This window comes from Monodelphis domestica, chromosome 3 (genome assembly GCF_027887165.1).
Source record: "Monodelphis domestica isolate mMonDom1 chromosome 3, mMonDom1.pri, whole genome shotgun sequence".
Classification (NCBI taxonomy): Eukaryota; Metazoa; Chordata; class Mammalia; order Didelphimorphia; family Didelphidae; genus Monodelphis; species Monodelphis domestica.
The window spans coordinates 124,409,435-124,431,002 of NC_077229.1; the positions used below are offsets into that span (position 1 = coordinate 124,409,435).

Genomic DNA, 21,568 nt, shown 5'->3' on the forward strand with positions numbered 1-21,568 from the left:
ATTATTTTGCCTAGAAAATATGTGGATCTTATAATTTTTAAGAAAACACATGAAATCCATTAGGGGCACAACTGCTTTTGACTATGCTGTAAAGCAGAGGTGTCAAACCACATGTGGCCTGCAAAACTCCAGAGCACAGCCCCAACAAGATTAAAATATAACTGAGAAAGGTTTAACAAAATAAATATAAAACATAATGTTAATCTGTGGTTTTCTATGGCCCAAACGGATCCATTTTTGACACTACCACCCTAAGGTACTCTTTAAAAATCCTGTTCTAACTCATTAAAGGATTAGAAATAGCCCACTAAGATGCTTTTTCAATTCTATTCAGGAGGCTCCTTCCTTTTTTCTACCAGTGAGGTAAGTGGAAGTTCATGAATACAGAAAAAATAGCATAGAGTTTTTGATGCTTTTTTCTTTTTATTTTGGAGGGCATAGGTGAACTAAAGGAGGTATGTGTGTGCACATGTATATGTGTGTGTGTGTGTGTGTATCTGTCTATCTCTGTCTTTTGGTGGGGAAGAGGCTGTTGTACATTAATACATCCAAGGTAAAATTTCTGGATAAAATATAAAAAAAGATTCACCATAAACTTCATTGATGAGTCTGTCTCTGTCTCTGTCTCTCATTTAAATGAATCAGGCATTTCAGAGTGTTTACATTATTAGCTGTGGAGATTCAAATTAGAATGAAATTTGTGTCACTGAATGACATGATTTCTCAACCAACACAATAGTCTCTGTACCATAAATAAGTCAGAAACATAAGCAGTTTTACATCTAAAATAAATTTTAAACTTCTCTATCATTCCCCTTAAGACTGATTTTTTAAGAGCAACCTCATAAAAAGCAATATTAAAAACTACAATCAAAATTATGTTGCTTATAGGATAAGTAACTATTTTTTAAAAAATCTGTGCTCACTAGTTTTATTAATCACTGAAGAAGGAAGCTGAGATACAATCGTCAAATCCTCGACTTGTATTAACTCTGGGGAAAGTGGCGATTTAGGGGGTTTTATACACCCAGAAGAATCTCCAGATTCATGTTTGCATTTCTTGCTGCGAGCCTTCCCTGAAGACAAAGTTGAGGATAACAGTGCAGGTTTCTGAGTGTTGGCAGAACTGCTAATGTCAGCTTCATTTTTTTTCTGACTTTGAGGTTTAGGTGAAATCTCCTGAATAAATAATAAAAAATTGATATTTTTATTTCGTTTTCTTCACTGTTGTTCTTGTTTTCTACTTTGATTGTTAAGCAACTTTAGTATCCAAAAAAACATTGTTAAGCAACACATAACATCTCTCTAGTACAAATGAAAAACCAAAAAGAACCCCACATTTTTTTTTTAAGTTGAAAAGGCCGTCTTTAAAGGGACACTGTCAATTCTGGATCTATATTTTTTCCCATCAAATTACTACTTTGTATAGTACCTTAGAAACTTTAAAATGTTACCCTATAGTTTGATGAGATTTTTTCTTTTAAATTTGGTAAAATTTTTCTATTCACTTGTATAAGTGTAACTACTAATGCTCTTGAGAATATGATTAAATAGTAGAATTTATTTTTGTTTCATTGCAAAAGCAGTGAATTTTGATTTTTAATTAGAGGAAGTATCATTGCAAAAATTATTTAATCTAGGATGAATTTTGGTGTCTAAAGTGTCTGACAGGTTCCCTTTAAGGAAAGATCTCAACACAGAAAACGATGACCAAATTAATAGACTGAGCACACTATCTTTAACCCATTTTAGTGTTGGAAGCCAATTTCACAAGCAAAAGGCATTATGAAATCAGAGCTACCAGCAATGTAGAGTTAATAGACTTAAAAAAAAAGACAAAAAAAACCAAACACACAAAAAAGGATATAAAATGTAAGTTTAAAATTTCTTATCTGAAAATAAAATACATCACATTTTGTAGAACACTGTTTTCCCCTTCACTCTATTTTATGTTTGTGGTAAATAAAAACAAATGCTTTCTGATTTTTCAGAGATAGTATTTAATTATTTTTTGTCTGCAAAATGTCCTCCATGCTGGATAATCTGCATCCATGTTGAAATAGTATAGACGCCATAGGATCTGGGTGGACTCTATTGTATTAGAATGGAATTACTATTTTTAGACGTCTGATGTACCTATATTTCTATTGTGATTTATATTCATAGTGCTATGCATTTATTTACTTTTTTTTTTTTACCAGCACAGGCTTCTGTAACAGCCCAACTATTAGGATTATGAACCACAGCTTCTTCCCAATCGGTCTCTCACTCCCATGACTAGTTGTAAGGGATGATCATCAATCAGGTCTGCAGACCTCGGAACTTTGGAAGGTCACGATTTGAGGATAGAATAATTTTCCTTTTCTAGTGAAACACAAGAGCTCCAAGTTTCAGTGTAAATATATGAAGGCAAGTACTCTATGTATTAAAAGGGGCATCTTTGAGTGTTCTAATGGCATGCTGGATATAACACATTAAAGGTCCGTTGTAAAGTGTCCCACTCAGTTGTCACCAATTTTATCATTGAATCAGCTCATTATAGATGTGAATTATAAGTGCAAGCTAGTCATTTAAATGAATAGTTCATAAATTGGAAAGAATCCCTATGCTGATTATAGAAGGCATTGTCAGAAAATTAATTAGAGCCATAGCTTGTAAATAAACAATTTTATTGTTCATCTTCACATATGTGAAAGACATTACTACAGCATCCAGTACTCTCAAGTTACAAAGTTATTTAAAACAAGATTTAAAAACTTAAATTAATATTTTGATAAGGTGCTTAAGCTCTAACAAGGACAAATTAACATTATAAAACCTTACTGAATTATTATTCATCTAATGCAGATTTTGTTCAAAAGTAAATATAACATAACATATCCCTAGTACAGTTAAATAAATTATAATATCTGTAACTAATAATTTGGGATCAAGACAATGGATTGTAAAAAAATTAATATAAATAAAATAGAATTCATTAAAACACTATTTTTCAGCTGTTGGCCTATGAATCTCTACTGCATCTTGATTCACATAATTTGAAGAACTCTTCATTACACCTTAGCCACTTATACAAGAGAAGTAGCTGATAATGCCTAATTACTTTAGGCTTATCAGCTATTTTGATAAAAAAATTCATATTTAAGGATTTTATAACTCGGCTATTTTAATTTCCACTAGGGGTGGCACTTGGGATAAAAGTTATAAGCTTAGCTATGAAACATTTTCCCATTTAAATAAGTCTGGATAAGGAAAGGGGGAAAACAGCTTGACTACTTCTTTTAGATGCTTTTAAAGAAACTAATCTAACTTATATTTTTGTTAAATTAAGTGAGCATCCTTTTTTACAAAACTTGCAAGGCCTCCCAGATTACTTTGTAAACAATAAAAATGTAAACAGCCGAGTTAGTCTAAAAGCCACTTCATGTAGCTCATCTAAGGAATGTGCATTGCTTTCAGCACTATTATCTTAAACATAAAACAGTGTAGGTAATCTATACAATCACATTCACCTCAATAGGGTTCTGCATAATAAAAGATTGACATTGTAATGAATCCTCCAGAAATGTTTTACTAACCATGTCCCTGATTTATTGCATACTGAGAATAGTATAAACAGTGATAAAAAATACACAGTAATTTAAAATCTGGGATGTTAAATATCATAACACAGTAAAAATATCACACAAAATTTGGTTGATATATTGACATCAGAACGGCAAAGAATTGACCGTTGTGGTAGATATAGAAAATTAGGAAGAGACCATAAAATAACAATCAGTTTGAAAGAGCACTGATTCAATACGGTATCAACGGAGGCACCAAAACAATGCAACCTCATCAAATTATGTTTAAAAACCCTGAAAAACCCAATAGGATGTCAATTAAAGTTGGGTTGTCTTTTAAAGTGTGTATCTAATAAGGGAAATTGCTACTCCTTTTAAAATTTTCCTTATTAAGTTACTAATAAAGAAAACTAAATGAATACAAATAAGCTATATTAAAATTACATTAAGGCTCAGATTTTAAAACAGCAGAACCAAGGAAATTCAGAGTTATGGCTATTACTGTGTCCTGGTAATCATACTGTGCCTAGGAAATTAAGCCCTTAAGAGTAGGTAAAAGCATGCACAGTTCATTATGTACAGGAATTGTGGGAGTTTGAAGGAAACCAAGGCAAAATCTAGCAACTTTAATTTTAAAATTATCAATGGGGCAGAGTTAAGTCAAAACCTTAATACTATCTTAACTTTCTTCTGTATTTACTAAAATATACATCCTAGCAAAATTGTATGGCTCATTGAACAGTTCATAAAACATACACAGTCTAACATCAATTCTTACAATAGAAAAGAAACTTCTTACAAAAGAAGTTTTATTAGTTGTCCACAACCCTGTTTTAATTCACAAATTAAAAGTATTTGTGTAAGGGTCCTTTTCTAAGCCGGTGAGAAGTATGGTTCCAGCTATAAAGTTATATATACCCTGGGATGCCTGACTCCTGGGCCTTCAATTCTTTGGAGACAGTGATTTTTAAAGTCAGTCTAATGGAAAATTGAAAAATTACTTATGGAGTTTACTTTCATAACCTGGGTAAGGCAGAGAAAAAAAGTCTTCAAACAATGTTTCCTATTCCTGTTTCTGAACAAAAGGGCAATTTCAATTACGTGGACACTATTATCTCCATGTCTCACTCCAGTGGGAACCTGGCAAAAAATCAAAGGCTACCATTTCATACCTGCTCCAGCATTGGAGCCGTTTCACTGCAGCAGTCTTCTTTTTTTTCAGCACCATCCACCCCAACAGCTTTGGATGCCAACAGACCTTAAGAAAAATTGCACAGAAATGGCTTATTAGAAAAATGTTAACTTTCACCCAATTTAATTTATTTTAAAGTACAAAAACTGTCTTTTCCTTTTCCCACACTTTGTGCCAGGTATGAAGAAGTAGATTTTGACTGCTTTGAAGAGGGAACAACCTGAAAGACTTAATTATCACCACCAGAGACCTTTGACAGTTGGTCAGAAGAAACAATGTAGAAAGAATTAAATGCTATTTGCTTCAGTTTCTTTCTCCTTTTAATTTTTTGAACAAACTTCCTACACATAAGAAAAAATGTTCTTTTAAGAAAAATTTCTAAATGTCCAGAAACAATGAAGAATTCCTCCCCCCCTCCAAATTTCTGGTTTTGTAATCGCATCACAAGCTGTATAAAAACAAAACAAAATGGAGAACTGACAGCAATAGGATCAAACTCAATCACATAACTAAGAAATGCTATGGGGTTTTGGAGATCACCTATAGCTGCATTATTAACTTAATGAGGGGGTGGAGAATCCATTGAAATATGCATATAAAGTTAGCAGCCTTTTTGTTTGGCTGAAAACTGGTCTTGATTCTCCAATTTACTTTATCTAGGCATAGCTCTTTTCCTAACCTCCCTTTGTATGTATTTCCTAATATAATTCTACCTTCCCACATATATTATATGCCTTCCAACATGAATCCAACTCTCTCATTTTAAATTTAAGTAAACTGAGGAAGAGTAGCTGAGTAACTTGCCCAGGGTCACACAGATGGTAAGGGTCAAGGCTTCCAGATTCCAAGTCTAGTACTTTAACACTAACATCACACCAATTCTCTATATCCTTTCCAGAAGCCTTTGATCTTTACTAACTTGTAAATGGCAGTTAACATCTACAACTCATTCTCATTTCTAAATCAAATGATAAAAACTATATAAGGCTACTATACTTTTCACCCTATGCATGCTGCCAGTTTTCATGTCTGGATCCAAATTATGCCATCTAAAAGAAGACCTTGAAGTTTTACTAAACGTTAAAAACCTTTCTTTAATTGCTAACTGAAAATATGGTTCACAGTCTTTTTTTGAGGCAGACACTTTTTGTTTTGTCTAGTGCCATTAAAGAATATCCCAAGTATTGGCTAAAACCATACTGCATCTGTAAAAATCATAAGAAGTTTGGGTTATAGTTTCAAAATTATAACCCCTTCTAAGAAGTACAAAGGAAACCATTGTAAAAACAGAAAAATAACCCCAGCTATGCAACAATCACTTGCCATCATTCTTCAGAACTAAATAGCCAGAAATATCCACAATATGCTATAAAGATACACCAGAAACACAAAACCTGAATTAGATAATAAAACATTTTGGCTCTTTTATATAAAGGTCACTTTTATTCCCAATGACTATGCTATCAAAGTTACATTTCAAGTATCAGCTCTCAGAAAAATCAAATAGTATCAAGCTTTAGTCTGATCTGAATGGCACTAAAAAATGCTAAAGATAGCAATATCTAGATGAATTCTAGCAACTTGCAGGTACAACAAACTTAGAAGGCTCAAGAAAACAGAACTCTTAAACACAGCAATAACTCTGAAATGAAATATTATTTGACCCACCATGCTTTTCATTTAATACTGAAAATATTCTATAGAAAAATCTATTTAATTTTATTATGCCTAAGATTGTGCTTTAAATAACCTACTTAATTTTTTATGTTTAGCAATTAAGTTTAAAAACCAATCACAATGAGAAATAAACATTTTTCATCTCAAATCCAATCCTAATGTTATATTTTTGATATCTCTAGTATGTCATACTAACATCATTAAAAATCACTTTTATTTCATTATTTGGTATTGCTGAAAATCAATAAATAATTGAAAATTAAACATAAATATTTATACCATGTAAGTAAATCTGAAAAAAATTCCAAAATAAAACCAATAAGTACTGCAACAGTTTTCAATGGAAATCTAAATAATTTCTATGATTCAATGTGAAGTTACATCATTCAGATACTGTAGACACTTAAAAGAGTGATTTCATTTAATGACCTATGAAGGAAAATTAAAACCACATAATACAAAGAAAAATCAGACGTTATCAACCTTTGGTTTCTGAAGTTAACTGTGGCCAGAAACCCCCATACCTCAACAATTTCATTTTTAGAGTGAATGACACTACATATCCCATAATAAGTTCACATAAACTGGATGACAAAAGAAGAATTAGAAAACAAATGAGTATTTGAAGAAAAAAGAGTTACTACTTTTGCATTGAAAAGTAGTTCAAGGTCTATCTGTGGCTCTTGTCTAAATTAAGTCTTTTTTCTTAAAAAATTATTTCAGTAACCATAGTATGTTCTCTTGAAAAACAAGTTTATAAGTATTGAGAAGAAATAAATTAATTTTGGAATGAGTATTATCATTATTATTAACTAAATTACTGTCAATGTTTGTTCCTCCAAGAAGGTAGAGTATAGAGGCAATTATAGGCTAGCACTAATAATTTTCTGAAATTTATTTCTCAGCTAAATATATATATATATATATACACACACACATATAATATACATACATGTGACCCTGATTACATATGTGTTATTTGTGTTGCTATATTTGTCTGCTTTGTGTCTGTTTACTTATCTGTAAAATGAGAGGATTGGATTCAGTGGCCTCTATCCTTTTCCAGCTCTAAATCTATGACCCTATATTGGTAAAAGATATGTATGTGTGTATATATATACATATAAATAAATATAAATATATACACGGGTATACATAAAAGTACTGTATATATATATACATATGTATGTAAATATAAATCCTGCTTCTCTCATTCCCATCCCAATCTACAAATTTTCCAAGCTAAAGTATTTCTAACTTCCACCTATATCTATAAACACTAAAAGTTAAGAGAGGGGTGAAATGAAATAATTTTCAAATTACACCATCATTTTTTATCCAGAGATTTCAAAGTACTTAAAATCTTCTACAATTCTAAGCCTTTTCACCTTTTTAGGGGAATGGAGAGAATTTTTCAACATGGTGTTGGTAGATTTCTGGTCAAGTGCCTGTTTTCAAGATCTAGTTCTGTTGCTTGTTCCCTGTGTCATGTAGGGAAGTTTCTTTTGCAAAATGCAGAGTTCAACTAGATGGTTTTTTAAGGTCTCTTACACTTCTAAATTGATGATTATATGTTCTTTAAGTAAATTTGTTAGATAAGTCTCATTTGTCATAAGTTAACAACAAAGAGCTGGCAATTCTAAACTTTGAGTATTTAAAAACATATACAATATTGAGCTACTTTACCAAACATAGTCTTAAACAATTGGTCTGAAGAAGGTACATGACAATCGTTGCTGTCTTTTCTTATTTCCTTGGCTATTCAATTTGTATTTTATTTTGTTTTCTTTTTAAATTTTAATCTAATTTATTTTCAAAATTATTAAGTTTTATTTTTATTATTTTATATTTATATTTATCTATTATTTCTTAAAATACATTAAATATTAATATTTAATTATGTTCTATTTTAATCAATAAAAATACAATTTATGAATTACTTGACCCTAGAGAATGGACCACAGAATTTTTATGTCTTTAAGTGAACTCTATGATTAACCTTCAAAAACTATCCTTAAAGCAAGTACTATGACTTATAAGGTTGTGATCTATATTGAACAGTAAAGAATGTCAAAAGAGTATAAAAAAAAGTAGTTATTTACAGGTTCATGCCTATTAGTTGAATTAAAATATGGAACTATTTTTTAAACTTTTGCTTCCTCAATTCACCTAATACTATGTCCTAAGCCCTATAAAGCAGGTTTTTAACTTGGGGAACACAAATTCATTTTGTAAAATACTTTGGCAACTGTTTTTCATATAATTGTTTACTTTTCCAATCTATGTACTTCATTTTATTCATTAAAAACCATTATTCTAGAAAAGAGTACATAAGTGTCACCACTGTCAAAAGGGTCTATAATACAAAAAAAGCTTAAGAACCTTTGATGGAAAGAAGGGAGCTTGAAACAAAAAGTGTACAACTTATGGAAAGGAGTAAGTTTGTGAAAATTAATATTGCTCTGAGAATGATCCACTTGTATGCTTCTGGTTTCAAAGATGTATAAATAGGAAATGATTCAGAGAAATAATTCAGAGCAGACTAGCTATGAATATATACATATTCCCAGTGAAACAATGGACATGGTACAATTCAAATATACCATATTCAAAGACAAAAAACAGTATTGCAATGTTTGTTGCATTTTTCACTATTTCCCTTCAATTATAAATAAAACTTAGATGAGTATAAGCTCATATATAAGTGATTCAATCAAGGCCATGAACTTTAAGTATTTGTTTCTTTTATACACAGAATGGTTGTAACATGAGGATATGAATATATGCATCTACATGAGAACAGGAAAAGAAATCAATCTTCTGAGTAAAGAAAGGAGTCTGGCCAAGTGTTCATATTATTTTGATAGTGTATTATGTCTCATGCTTTTTTGTTATTGCTGCTGCTACCTCTTCTAAAGGTTGACTGATCCACTCGAATTTCCCAAGGGACAATGAAAGAGTTGCACCACAGTGGCTCCCACAATAAGCACAGGCTATTACTAAGCAACCATCAATGGGCCTCCCATGAGGCACAATGCAAAAGGCCTCTATTTTATCCCACTACACTCTCAAATTCAGTTATGATTAATATATCCTCATGAGTTCAGCCAGTATTACATTGTTATCCCGGTCCATTTTTTCATCTTCTTTGAAGATCCATATGAATTTCCCAGTAAAGTACCAGAAAAATTGTGTGCTGACTAATATCAAAACCATATAATTCAGATGAAAAAAACATGGTATAGGGAAAACGAGGCCTATGTCTCGCAAGCACAACAATCCCATCTTCTATAATTCTTGCTCTTGCAATAGAACTATTTTAGTCTTTAAATCACAGGTTAGAACAATTCTGTTCTACTCTTGCCATATGATACAATACTATTTTATTAATTCTAACAAAGGATAGAGCCTGAAAATGGCACCATATTTCCTAATAGGGTAAGAATATGGCTCTCTCTCAATCCACTAGTGTTTCTATGCTTAAGAAATAAAAGAATGGATTGAGATCCAAGTGCTGGGTTCAAATTTGACCTCAGATACTTCCTAGTTGTGTGACCCTGGGCAAGTAACTTAACAACCCTCCAGCCCCCCTACACAAACATTGCCTAGCCCATACTACTTGTCTGCCTTGGAACCAATACATAGCCGATCCTAATACAAAAGTTAAGAGGAGGGAGGAGGAGAGAGAGGAAGAGAACAGAAAAGAACAGAATAGAAGTAAAAAGGACAGTTCTTTTTTAAAAAAAAGGGGAAAGAATAAAAAGAATGTCCTTCCTAAATATCAAATATATATGTAAAAATTTTTTAAGGAAAACAAACAAGCAGATTATAAAATTAAAGAAAAGTATTCAAAATTTCCATTTTTATGAATCATTTGAAAAATCACAAAATGGATGTTACAATGAGGTATACTAGAGAGTACTTTTCATTTCATTACTCTCAGTGGCTCAGTGGATACAGCATTGGACCTAGATTCAAGAAGAACTGACTCAGATCCTGACTCAGTTACTAGCAAGTCACTTAATATATATTTGCCTCAGTTTCCACATCTGTAAAATGGACATTGGAGAAAATATTTGTAAATATGTTAGTAAGCCTGAAAGCACTTATATATGCTAATTATGCTATAAAGAATAATTCCAACTACAACACAGCACATATCCAATAAAGTTAACATCTTCATGAAAAACTCTGGTAATATTAATTACTGTATTCAACAATTCAAATCATGTTATATTTAGCTTAAATCACTCAATAAGCATTTATTAAGAACTAACTCTATGGCAGACAATGTTCTAAGTGTTAAAGATACAAATAAAAGAATAAAACAATTCATGATTTCAAAGAGCTTATTCTTCCTAAGGTAAAAATACTTTGGTAAAATTGCATTATTAGGGATGATTACCTTCACAGGCATATTTTATGAATTTGGCAAATGGCTGAATAGGATCAGTGAAATTTTACAAATTTATATGAGTGTGTTTATAATAATGCATTAAGACATTAATGAGAAACATTTATTAGTGTAACCTTATAAAGGATATGACCATATACAACAGTTTCACCCTCCAATGGCAAATCTAGAACTCTACTAAGTGAAATAAAAATTTCAATTTAAAACAAAGATTAGTAATTTTAAACTTTAAATAACAAAAACTTATTTAGCCCTTAAAATAAGATTAGTGGCTTCTAATTATTAAAAACAAAAAATTTTATATACAATGAAATTATTTTTCATTTTTGTTTTTTAAGAGTACTAAAGCAGATTTAGACTCTTCAAAATAATGTTATTATTTCATTAATTAAGTGGAAATGGTAATGAAATACACTTCTAACACTTGGGTGAATTACTATATATCATTCAGTTAAGTAAAGAATAGATAGTAACAAAGCTACATTATCTGAAGTGTTGACAAAACATTAATTTAGAAACAAAATTTTATCTTTCCAATGATAGCATTTTTACTAGATTGAGGAATGAACAATTTCATTAAAATACCCACATCTCTCAAAAAAACCACAATTAATAAATCCACAAAAGTCTTTTTAAAAAAAGTGATATTACTTGAAATTACATGAAATTCTTACTTATTAGCTGATTAAAGAATATTACAGTAGCATTTTATAAAATTTAACCCAAATCCCTCACAACATCCCTGTGAGGTAGGTGGTAGTTTACTAAATTTATAAAAGAAAAATACAGCAGTCAAAAGGCAAACATATGACAAACATTTCTGAGAGAACCACAGTAGAAATGGATTTCACGAATTACATAAGTATCATGGTCAGACAAAATATGCAAAATAGTTTAAAATGTTATATGAATTATTGCTGAAAAATAAATGGTAGATACAAGAAAACTTTAATTCCCACCCTATGTCAACCCCAGGAAAAAAAAATCATCACAGTTTACCAGTAATCTTGTTTAGACGAGCTCTCTTTGCCTGAAATGAGTTGCCTTGATTACTTTTCCTCTTGTGTGATAATGTGCTGTCTGGCTGTGGAAAGATCATCTTTGGAACATTCTCTACGTGGAGTCCTACTTTTAATGAAATACACATATATGAGTTCATCTATAAATTTAAAAATCAAAGCACACAAACATTTCATTTCTTTAATGAAAATACAATAAGAACATTTTGTACATAAATTTAATATTTCTTGAGGAGATTAAAAAAAGGCATCAGGATTTTCTGATAGTATACCCAATCCTATACAACTGACCAGAACCTGGCACATGCCTGAATCCAGTATTCATTCCTCATATTCTAAAAGCAGGAAAAAAGAGAATCCTAATTTTAGATTATCATGGTTATCTTATCTGAATTACTTTGACTAGTCCAAATATGTAAAAAAAAAAACTGTCATGAAAAAGCATAATAAACTTCAAAAATTATGGTAAAAATAATTAATAGTATGCTATATATTGATAATAAAATGTTAATAAGAAATTAATTTCTTGGTCAAGAAAATCAGGGAGATACTTCCTTTCACATCATATAGCCACCCAGATAAGTATTTTAAGATCCTTTTACAATTGCTATGCATTTAGGGTTATAAGTTGATAATTATTGTGTCAAGGGAAAAAGTGGCCAAATGCAATACCTCAACATATATATTGACTAGAGTACACAAAATGAATTTACCACCAAGGACAGAGTAACATGAGAATTCTTTTGTACCAAATGTTTCACTAGATGTTGGGAGCTCTTCCTTTTTCTCAATTTCTTGTATGGCTGTAGAGGTTGATGTTTCTTCCTTCTTTGAAGGTATTTTAAACCATTTTCTTTCATCTTTATCTTTATTGCTGTTTGCACTGGTTCGAGGCTTACTCCCTGTTTTGTTCTTGGCTGCTGCAGCAGCAGCTGCTTTGACTAAAGCTATCCAATCCTCCAAAAAAGAAAAACAAAGAATATGTAAAATATTTAAAATTATTCAGGAAAAATCAAACAGTTTTATGAATTAAAATAATTTAAAAGAAAAATTAAAAAATATTTGTTGAAATATATTTTGACATATTACCAAAGTCAGGAATTGTGCAGGTCCTCCATTTAATAATTCCCTATTAAGCTGAATACATAATCATCCATAAAGTAGAAAAATATCAGATCCCAAATTACACTGAGCCTTCAGATTACTATAAAGTTTCAACAAGGATATAATCTGACATAAAAATCCAGGAAATCTAAATCAAAGTGTTATAAATTTCATGACAAACTGTAAAAGTAGTAAGGTTTTTTTTAAGTGCTGGATTTCACTTCCACTGTGTAAAAGGAAGCTCAGTAAAGAAAGAATAATGGATTTGTTGTCAAATAATATGTGGCTGTAGCCTCATCCTGCTTCTTATTATTTATGTTACCAGTTATCCACTCTGAGCCTCAGTTTTCTCATATGTAAAGAGAGAGAAATGGGTCTAGATGATTTCTAAGGTACCTGGGAACTATAAAAAAAATGCTCTGAATCTACCTTGTGATGCTAATTCAGTTCATGAGAAGAAGAAAAAAGGAAGCAACACATGTTTTTTATTCAAAAGTAGAAAAATGAAATACATTCTGTAGAATTCTATCCCTCTTCCTAGAAGAATAAACTTTTTTTTCAAAATTGAAGTGGCTATATATTATGCCATGATTATGGGTACATTCTTTTTTAATTAACTTATAATTTTCCATTAAAAACTACTGAACACCAGTATTCTATACGTTCATATTTTTTAGAATGATAGTAAGTCCCTAGTGGATAAATGGTCAAAAGATATGAGTTCTCAAATGAATTGCAAACTACTAGTAAATATATAAAGGATTGTTGCAAATCCCTACAAATAAGAAAAACAAAATTCATAAAAACCTCTCAGGGTTCTCCTAACACCAAGCAAATAGGTAAAGATGACAAAAATCTTAATGTTGCTGTAATTGTTGGGGCAAACAATTGCGAATTATATTTTAAAAGTAATTAAAATATCTAACTTTTAATCCAAAGAGCTTAAAGACAGAAATGTCTCATATATAAGAATTGCAGCACTTTTTGTTCTGATCTAGAAAGATGCTCATTGATTGAAAATGGCCAAATAACTTTTGTTACACAAATGTAATGAAATAGTATTACATTGCAAAAATTATGAATATAATCAAAAAGCAAAAGAATACATAAAGCTGATGCAAAATAAAGAGAACCAAGAAAACTATATAATGATTTCAGTAAACATGGAAAAAAAACAAAAATAAGGACTAAAATCTCCCCTGAAACTGACTTTTATACACTATAAACAATTTTACAAGAAGCTTAGCCAGAAGATATGAAATATACTTCCTTCCTTTTTTTATAGATATTAGGGATTTTAGGAATAGAATACCACATGCAATGTTGAATTTGGTTGATAAGCTGGTTAATTTTCCTAAACTGCCTTTTTTTATTTTTTTACATATTTATGAGTGCTAGCTCTCTAGGTGAGGGAAGGATTCAAAATGAAAATGATATCAAAACCCATTAGTTTTCTAAGAAGAGAAAGTGTGACATTTGAGAAATGACAAAGGGTACAATAGGATGAGATATCTTGCTCAGTTTGAAGATACAACTGATCATCACCAAATACTACATGAATGTGAGATAGTTATACAGGTATTTTTCACTAAATAATACTAATCCACTCCCTTCACCCCAGATGACCATTTTTGCTGCTAAGCAGGTACTGCCCAGATTCATTAATTAAGGAAGTTTAATAAAAGGCAGGTGGAGGTGAAAATGAAAGATTTTTCAGGTAATCTGGAGTTTTCTTAAAGACAAAGAAGTGAAACCTGAAACAGAAATTGAGGATTTTTTAAAACTCAGATCCTTCACAAAACACCTATTCTAATCTTTCTTTTCTTTTAAACCCTTCACTTCCAGAAGAGCAGTAAGGACTAGGCAATGGAGGTTAAGTGACTTGCCCAGGGTCACACAACTGGGAAGTGTCTGAGGCCAGATTTGAACCTAGGACCTCCTATCTTTAAGCCTGGCTTTCAATCCATTTCAATCCATTTCAATCCATTTCAATCCACCCAGCTGTCTCCTCTGATGTTTCATTTGCAGTATGAAGAAAGCCCTGAATTCTCAAAGGCTAGTCAAGTAAAGTATAAGCTTTAGTAGCATATATGTTGGAAGGAGAAAAATGTTGTCTAGTTGGTTAAGTATGGTAGCTTGATCACTAGATGACAAGTTTTTTGTGCAATGCATACAATGGGGAAAAAATACAAAAGGGACATTGTTCCTAAACAGACTTCTTATATTCTTCACTGATCACCACAAAGTGATAAAAGAAAAGAGAGTAGAGAATGTTAAGAAAAACACAATTTTTAGTCTCTCTATAATCATTGACTTAACTGATGGCTCTCTAAATGTGGGAGAGACCTTGTGATATAGGGGAAAGAGAATCATTTCTGGATTTGAGAAGACCGGTATTAAGTCCTGTCTCTTAAGTATACTAGCTGTATGACACTGAGCAAATAATGATTTTACTTCTCAGTGACCCAGGCAACTACTAGTTGGCATACAAAATATCCACACCAAGTGTTACCCAACACTAATGAAATCATTGGAGAAGGCAAAAAGGGAGGGGGAAAAAATCTATGTGATGTGAAATCCTTGTCCAAAAACTACTAAGTCAACAGAATAAGGAACTAAGCCATATCACTGTTACACATTCCATTACAAATGAACTTGCAACGAACAGAGGTATGTCTCACAGATTCTCCATGGAGAGATATGTTTTAAAAAATAATTTCATGGGACAATGATCATTTTGTTTTGTAATAGCATAAGCAAAAAAAAAAACTTCCATGAATTAACTGCAGCTCATGAATCAGTATGTCACCATATATAAAAAATGCATTGATGTTAAATGACTTTAATATGAAAGTAGATAAACTTACTTAACCCCAATTGCCTAGCCCTTATCACTTTTCTGCTTTAGAATTGATAAGGGTTGGGTTTTTTTTTTTTTTGAATGAAGGCTGACATAGGAAAAGACCAAAAATATTTGATAATATATTTCAAAGTAAGAATTAAAATGTATCAAAAGCTATAGACTAAGTTTACTTAGAATGCCTGATACCATGATTTTCTTTCAAGTCAGAAATGGGCAGACATTAAAATAATATATACTAGGATAACACCCTCCTCCCCAAAATGAAAATTATGATAGCAATTAAAAAAGAAATGACTAGCTACTGATAAAGATATCAATTGTAAATAGTCAGATAGATGGTCAGGCCATTGAAATTTTAATTAAAAAATCAAGATTGAGCATAAGCTTGAAGAAAAGGTAAAGATGGCAAGACAATACAGCAGGCAATTAGTACATCTCCAAATTGATCAAATGAAACAAAGATACTAATGCCAAGCAAAAAGAAAAAGAAAAATTCTTTAAAAAAGCAACACTAGGATTGACCATTATTTCCCATAGAAGCCTATCTAATGTAATTACTACAGTATCTAGGCCAAAAAGCCTTGAAAATGCCTCAGCCAAAAAATGTGGCCTCTTTGTCAAGCTAAAAGACACAGCAGCCAAAGGCAACAATAATTTGGAATATCAAATCATCTGGAAAAATTATAGAAGAGGATCGTGGAAAACTGAGCAGTATTTCCTTTTAAAACCTGGAAAAGGGGGCAGCTGGGTAGCTCAATGGATTGAGAGCCAGCCCTAGAGATGGGAGGTCCTAGATTCAAATCTGACCTCAGACACTTCCCAGCTGTGTGACCCTGGGCAAGTCACTTGACCCCCATTGCCTAGCCCTTACCACTCTTCTGCATTGGAGCCAATACACAGTATTGACTCCAAGATGGAAGGTAAGGGTTTAAAAAAAAAAATCCTGGAAAAGTGGTAGAGGTGAAAATGAATTTACACAAGGCTTGGCATAAGATGTAACTAAACCAAATCATCCCAAGGCCATTACAGATGAAAATGAGGGGAGAAAAATAAAAAGTCCCCATATTAAATTTTCCAGAATATTTATTTTATGACCAACAGTAGTAGGCACAGACTAATACTGTCCTCATCAAGGCGGGGTATAAAACACAGGTTATTGTTTCAAACCTAGCATCCTTTCTATGGCACTTGTAATCAAGTGAAGAACAAAAAAGGTGTTCTTTGTTAAGTTCATGAAAGCTTTGTTTGCCTTTGTCATGAAGAATATCCTACAGCTTATGCAATTAGAAGAAGGATTTCCTCTGCCAGATAAAACTCCTTCAGTTGTTAATTGGTCTGCATATAACACTGTGCTAACTACACTTAGCTTCAGAATAAGAAAAGAGCCTTCCATAATAACATTAATGACCACTGAAGAGAGATCAGCCTAACAATCCAAACCAAATAGATGAAAGTAAAAGAAGTGGACTTGAACTTGGATATTTTTCATGTAAATTCAGCACCTGTAGGCTTTAAGAAATAACAGTACATACTGAGCAAATATAACTCTAATTATATATAACTATAATTCTTGCTTATTAAACAAGTGGCTAAACTAAAGGAGTAGGCTATTTAACACCTGTTTGAGGAAGTTGCTTCCAAGAGGAACTATATAAGGTTAATTAGTAGAAAAAGAAGTAGAAAGGCAAACTGTAAAGAAAAATATATCAGATAAATGTTTAACCATTTGATAAGCAGGTAATGGCCAAATTCTGCCTAGGAAGGAGCATGAATAACACATGAAATGAGTTATTCAGTCTATTAGCTAGCAGTTAAGTGTCTGCTATGTGTCAGGTACCATGGGTACAACAATACAATACACTAGTTTAAAAGCTCAATGCAAAAATAGGATGCATAATTAGAAACATGCTGTTGTTCAGTCCTTTCAGTTGTGTCTGACTCTTCAAGACCCCATTTGAGGTTTTCTTGACAATGATACTAAAGTGTTTTGCCATTTCCTTCTTTGTCTCTTTTTACTGATGATGAAATTGAAGCAAACAGGGTTAAATGACTTGCCCAGTGTCTTAGGCCAAATTTTAACTCAGGGCATTTTGACTCCGGACCTTGTGCTCTATTTAGTGTATCACCTAGCCACCCCTAAAATAGAAATATAGTAAGTGGTAACTGAAATAATACTCTGATCATATTTAGAGTTATCTGAATTAAAGTCTGATTCTGGTTTACATTACTAAGGAGAATTAAGAGACCATCTTGAAGAATACCTAAATTGTTTATCTATCTTGTCTGTCTATCTGCATGCCTATCTACAGAGACAGAAAATGTTTAGATACCAAATGTCATCATAAGGAACCCTAAGGTTTGGGCCACTAAATCAGAAAACAATTCACAATTTTAACAACACAGTAAACAGAAGTGGAGGTGCAAGATTAAAAAATAGTTAGCATATAAAATTTTTCAGTAAATGGTTTGGGGAGATAAGAGAAAGAGAATGGTGAGGTGATAGTACATTCTAGGATGGCAAACATAATAGAGACAGACTTTCCTCAACACTAATAACTAGTGCTAAGGAAATGCTAACTTCCAGAGACTTAGTAGATAAAGTAATGAAATAAAAAACATTTGGTGCAAAGCAGAAAGGCAGATCAGAAGAGTCTTTGCCAGTCTTCTCAAGAGTTCTCTAACTTCTAGATTCAGAAAAAAAGTCATTAATTTGGACATTGTTTCTTCAAAATAAATGATCTAAAAGAGGAAGTACAGGGCCTCAGTTTAATCATGTATCAAATGAGAGGGTTGGACTACATTTTATTTCTAAAGTTCCTTCTAACTTTAAAACTGATCAAGACATGTGGCCTTTGGGTGTAAAAAAAAAATTCTTTCCAACAACCCCATTCTTTTAGAAACTGGAAGAAAAGGACAATTAATAAGCCAGTGACTTTGAACTTTTTAAATCCCAGAAAACAGGTGGTTAAGAAGAATCTGTATAGTCTTAAAAATCTTGAAAAACTATCAGTATTATTATTACTTTCTCTTTTCTTGAGCAACATATTCACATAGAAGAAATATGAGCAGCTAGGTGGCATAGAGAACAGAGTACTGGGCCTTAAGTCAGAAAGTTTCATCTTTCTAAATTCAAATCTGCCCTTAGACACTTACTAGTTGTGAGACCCTGGACAAGTCACTTAACTCTGTTTACCTCAGTTTCCTCATCTGTCAAATGAGCTGGGGAAGGAAATGGAAAATTACTCCAGTATCTTTGCCAAGAAAAGCCTAAATAGGGTCACAAAGAGTCAGACACAACTTAGCAACAAAAAGCTTAAAAAAGAAAAAGCACTGCAATTGCAGAAGCCATGGGTCTAAATCCTACCTGATACCTATTTTAGCATAGGCAAATCATTTAAATTCTCTTAGCTTCATTGCCTTATATATAAAAGTGGGATCAATCAACAACTATTTCTGAGCCATGCACTGTGGTTGACACAGGGCAATTATGTATAAAAAATAAAAATTCCCTCTTGCAGAGAACTTACAGGATAACAGCTGTACTCCTTACTTCACAGAACTTATCAGAATCAAATGGAATATATGTTAAGTGCTATATAAATACCAAGTAGTCACATAATTCTGTTCTTTCATGTATCTGAAGCAACTAGGTGAATTAATTTGATCTGTCTTTGTTGTGAATATAGTTTAATTCTGTGAAAGCACAGACCTTATCATTGATTTATAAGAGTTTAATAATTGTGTAATACAAACAACCTTTTGGTTATAGTTTTCTTTACTTATCTTCAGGAATATAGCGTGTTCAATGCTTTTCTCTGAAGAACTGTGTTCACTTACTAGCAATTTGAAAGAACACAGAATAGCCTTCCTAAGGGAAGATCTAGCAAAAAACTAGGATTGAGAAGTGAAGTACAAAGAAATAGATATGAAGGATAAATTGGTCTGGACTCAGAAGATTGGTCAGATTTATCTATATTGTAACAAGAACTCTCAATCAAGAAAGGAGATTCAGTAACAATACATTCATAGTATTCAAAATCGGTTTAAGGGTTTGTCTGTGATATGAGTCATCTAGATTTGTAAGTGGTGCTTCTAAGGTAACATTTAAAAGTCCTCCACAATCTAGCTTCCACATACCTTTCCATGTTCATTTCATATTATAGTACTCCTCTGCATGCTCTTACTGTTCCAGTTAAAATGGTCTACTAGCTCTTCTCTGAACACATTCCTCCTCCTCTCCCGCTTCTGGGCTTTTGCACGGCTGGGTCCCGAGGTCAGGAACGTTCTCTCATCTTCTCAGTGTCTTAGGATCCTGAGCTTCCTTCCCAACACAACTTGGGCACTATCTCCTGATCCTCCGGTTAGTTATGGTTCTCTCCTTCTTAATTTCACTCCATATTAATGTTTACCTATGTTGTACATACTTTCTCCCCTCACCCCAGTAGAATACAAACTATTGGAGGGCAGGAATTATTTTTTGTTTTGTTATGTCTGGTATCAAGTAATTTGTGAAATGGGCACTTAATATTTATTGAATTGATCTTCAAAAATATTTATATTTAACTGAAGTAGAAGTAGTTACATTCTCACAAGGAACACAAGAAGAAAAAGAGAAATATAAGGACTCCTTTACTACCTTCCTCTAAAGACAGACCCACATAACCCAAAGATAAAAAAAGCATCATGATTCAAATTTACCTCCTCTAATTAGTGACAATGGTGATAGTTAATATTCACATAGCACCTACTATATGTCAGGCCTTGCACTATGCACTTTACAAAGCACTTCTTGTTTGATCCTATGTGAAGCTATTTTCTAACCCAGGTCCAAAGTGATAACAAAGAAAAGAGGCACTGTGCCACACTACATAAAATCTATAAACAACCAGGGCTTCCTAATCTCAAAATGGGCATGCCTCAGCCCTCACTGAGTCTTAAACTCTTCAAAAAAAGCATGCATGAAATCAAAGTACTAAACACAACATTTCATTCAGAAGTATTTCCTTGCATATGTAATGAAAAGTCACAGAAGAAATTTAGAACTGAAGAAAAAAGTCATACCCAAATTCCTTCCAAACAACTTGTCTTAAGAATTCCTATAATTTTATCTTTAACACACAATTTATGATGCAAATACAAAAAGTGGTAGTCAATTTTAAAACTAATTTTTAAATACAGTAATATTTACAATGAGTAATTCTATAATTACTTAGTGTTTTGGAGTAACTATCTCAATTTGTATAAAAAAAATCTCCACTTGATATTATTATCTTTTGGAAGCATATGAATAATCAGGATAATAAAATTCTAATTTTAGGGGTTATCAATAATGAGCTTTGTTTTACAAATTAAATATACAAGTGTTAAAGTATTTTTGCACTCCTACATTACATTTTTCCATGCAAAAATCCAAGAATTCACAACACTTCTGAAATACTGAATTTCTAAATGAGTTTTGAAAAAATATTTTGTGCACACTTGCAAATGCACCAATGTTCTGCTTCAAAAGTATTTTTAAGTCTGTCCTTTAAATGAATACATTTTACATTCTCTCAAATTAGTAAGGGAAGATCTGCTGCTGGGAACTGTCTGATTATCCCATTTCACAAATCTTTGAAGAGTAAAAAATATCTAGTTGCTCAAAAAATAATTTTCATAATTTCCTTGTCCCAAAAAAAGATTTTAAGAGAAAATCTTTAGCTGACTGAAACTTACTATCTTATGTCAATAAAC

General features: G+C 32.0%; 1 protein-coding gene across 37 annotated transcripts in view; it reads right to left on the bottom strand.

Moving 5' to 3' along the window:
• Positions 1 to 21,568, bottom strand: part of PHF20L1 (PHD finger protein 20 like 1) — a 108,800-nt gene that overhangs the window by 56,237 nt on the left and 30,995 nt on the right. For 13 of the 37 annotated variants that reach the window (XM_056823068.1, XM_056823063.1, XM_056823065.1 and 10 more), the window contains 4 exons: positions 12,618 to 12,825; positions 11,849 to 11,977; positions 4,739 to 4,824; positions 927 to 1,179 (listed from right to left, as the gene is read on the bottom strand). In XM_056823068.1, coding sequence (XP_056679046.1) covers positions 927 to 1,179; positions 4,739 to 4,824; positions 11,849 to 11,977; positions 12,618 to 12,825 — 676 coding nt within the window. Of the gene's footprint in view, positions 1 to 926; positions 1,180 to 4,738; positions 4,825 to 11,848; positions 11,978 to 12,581; positions 12,826 to 21,568 lie in introns of all 37 variants that reach the window. The other 24 variants (XM_056823045.1, XM_056823039.1, XM_056823067.1 and 21 more) reach the window with 3 other exon arrangements.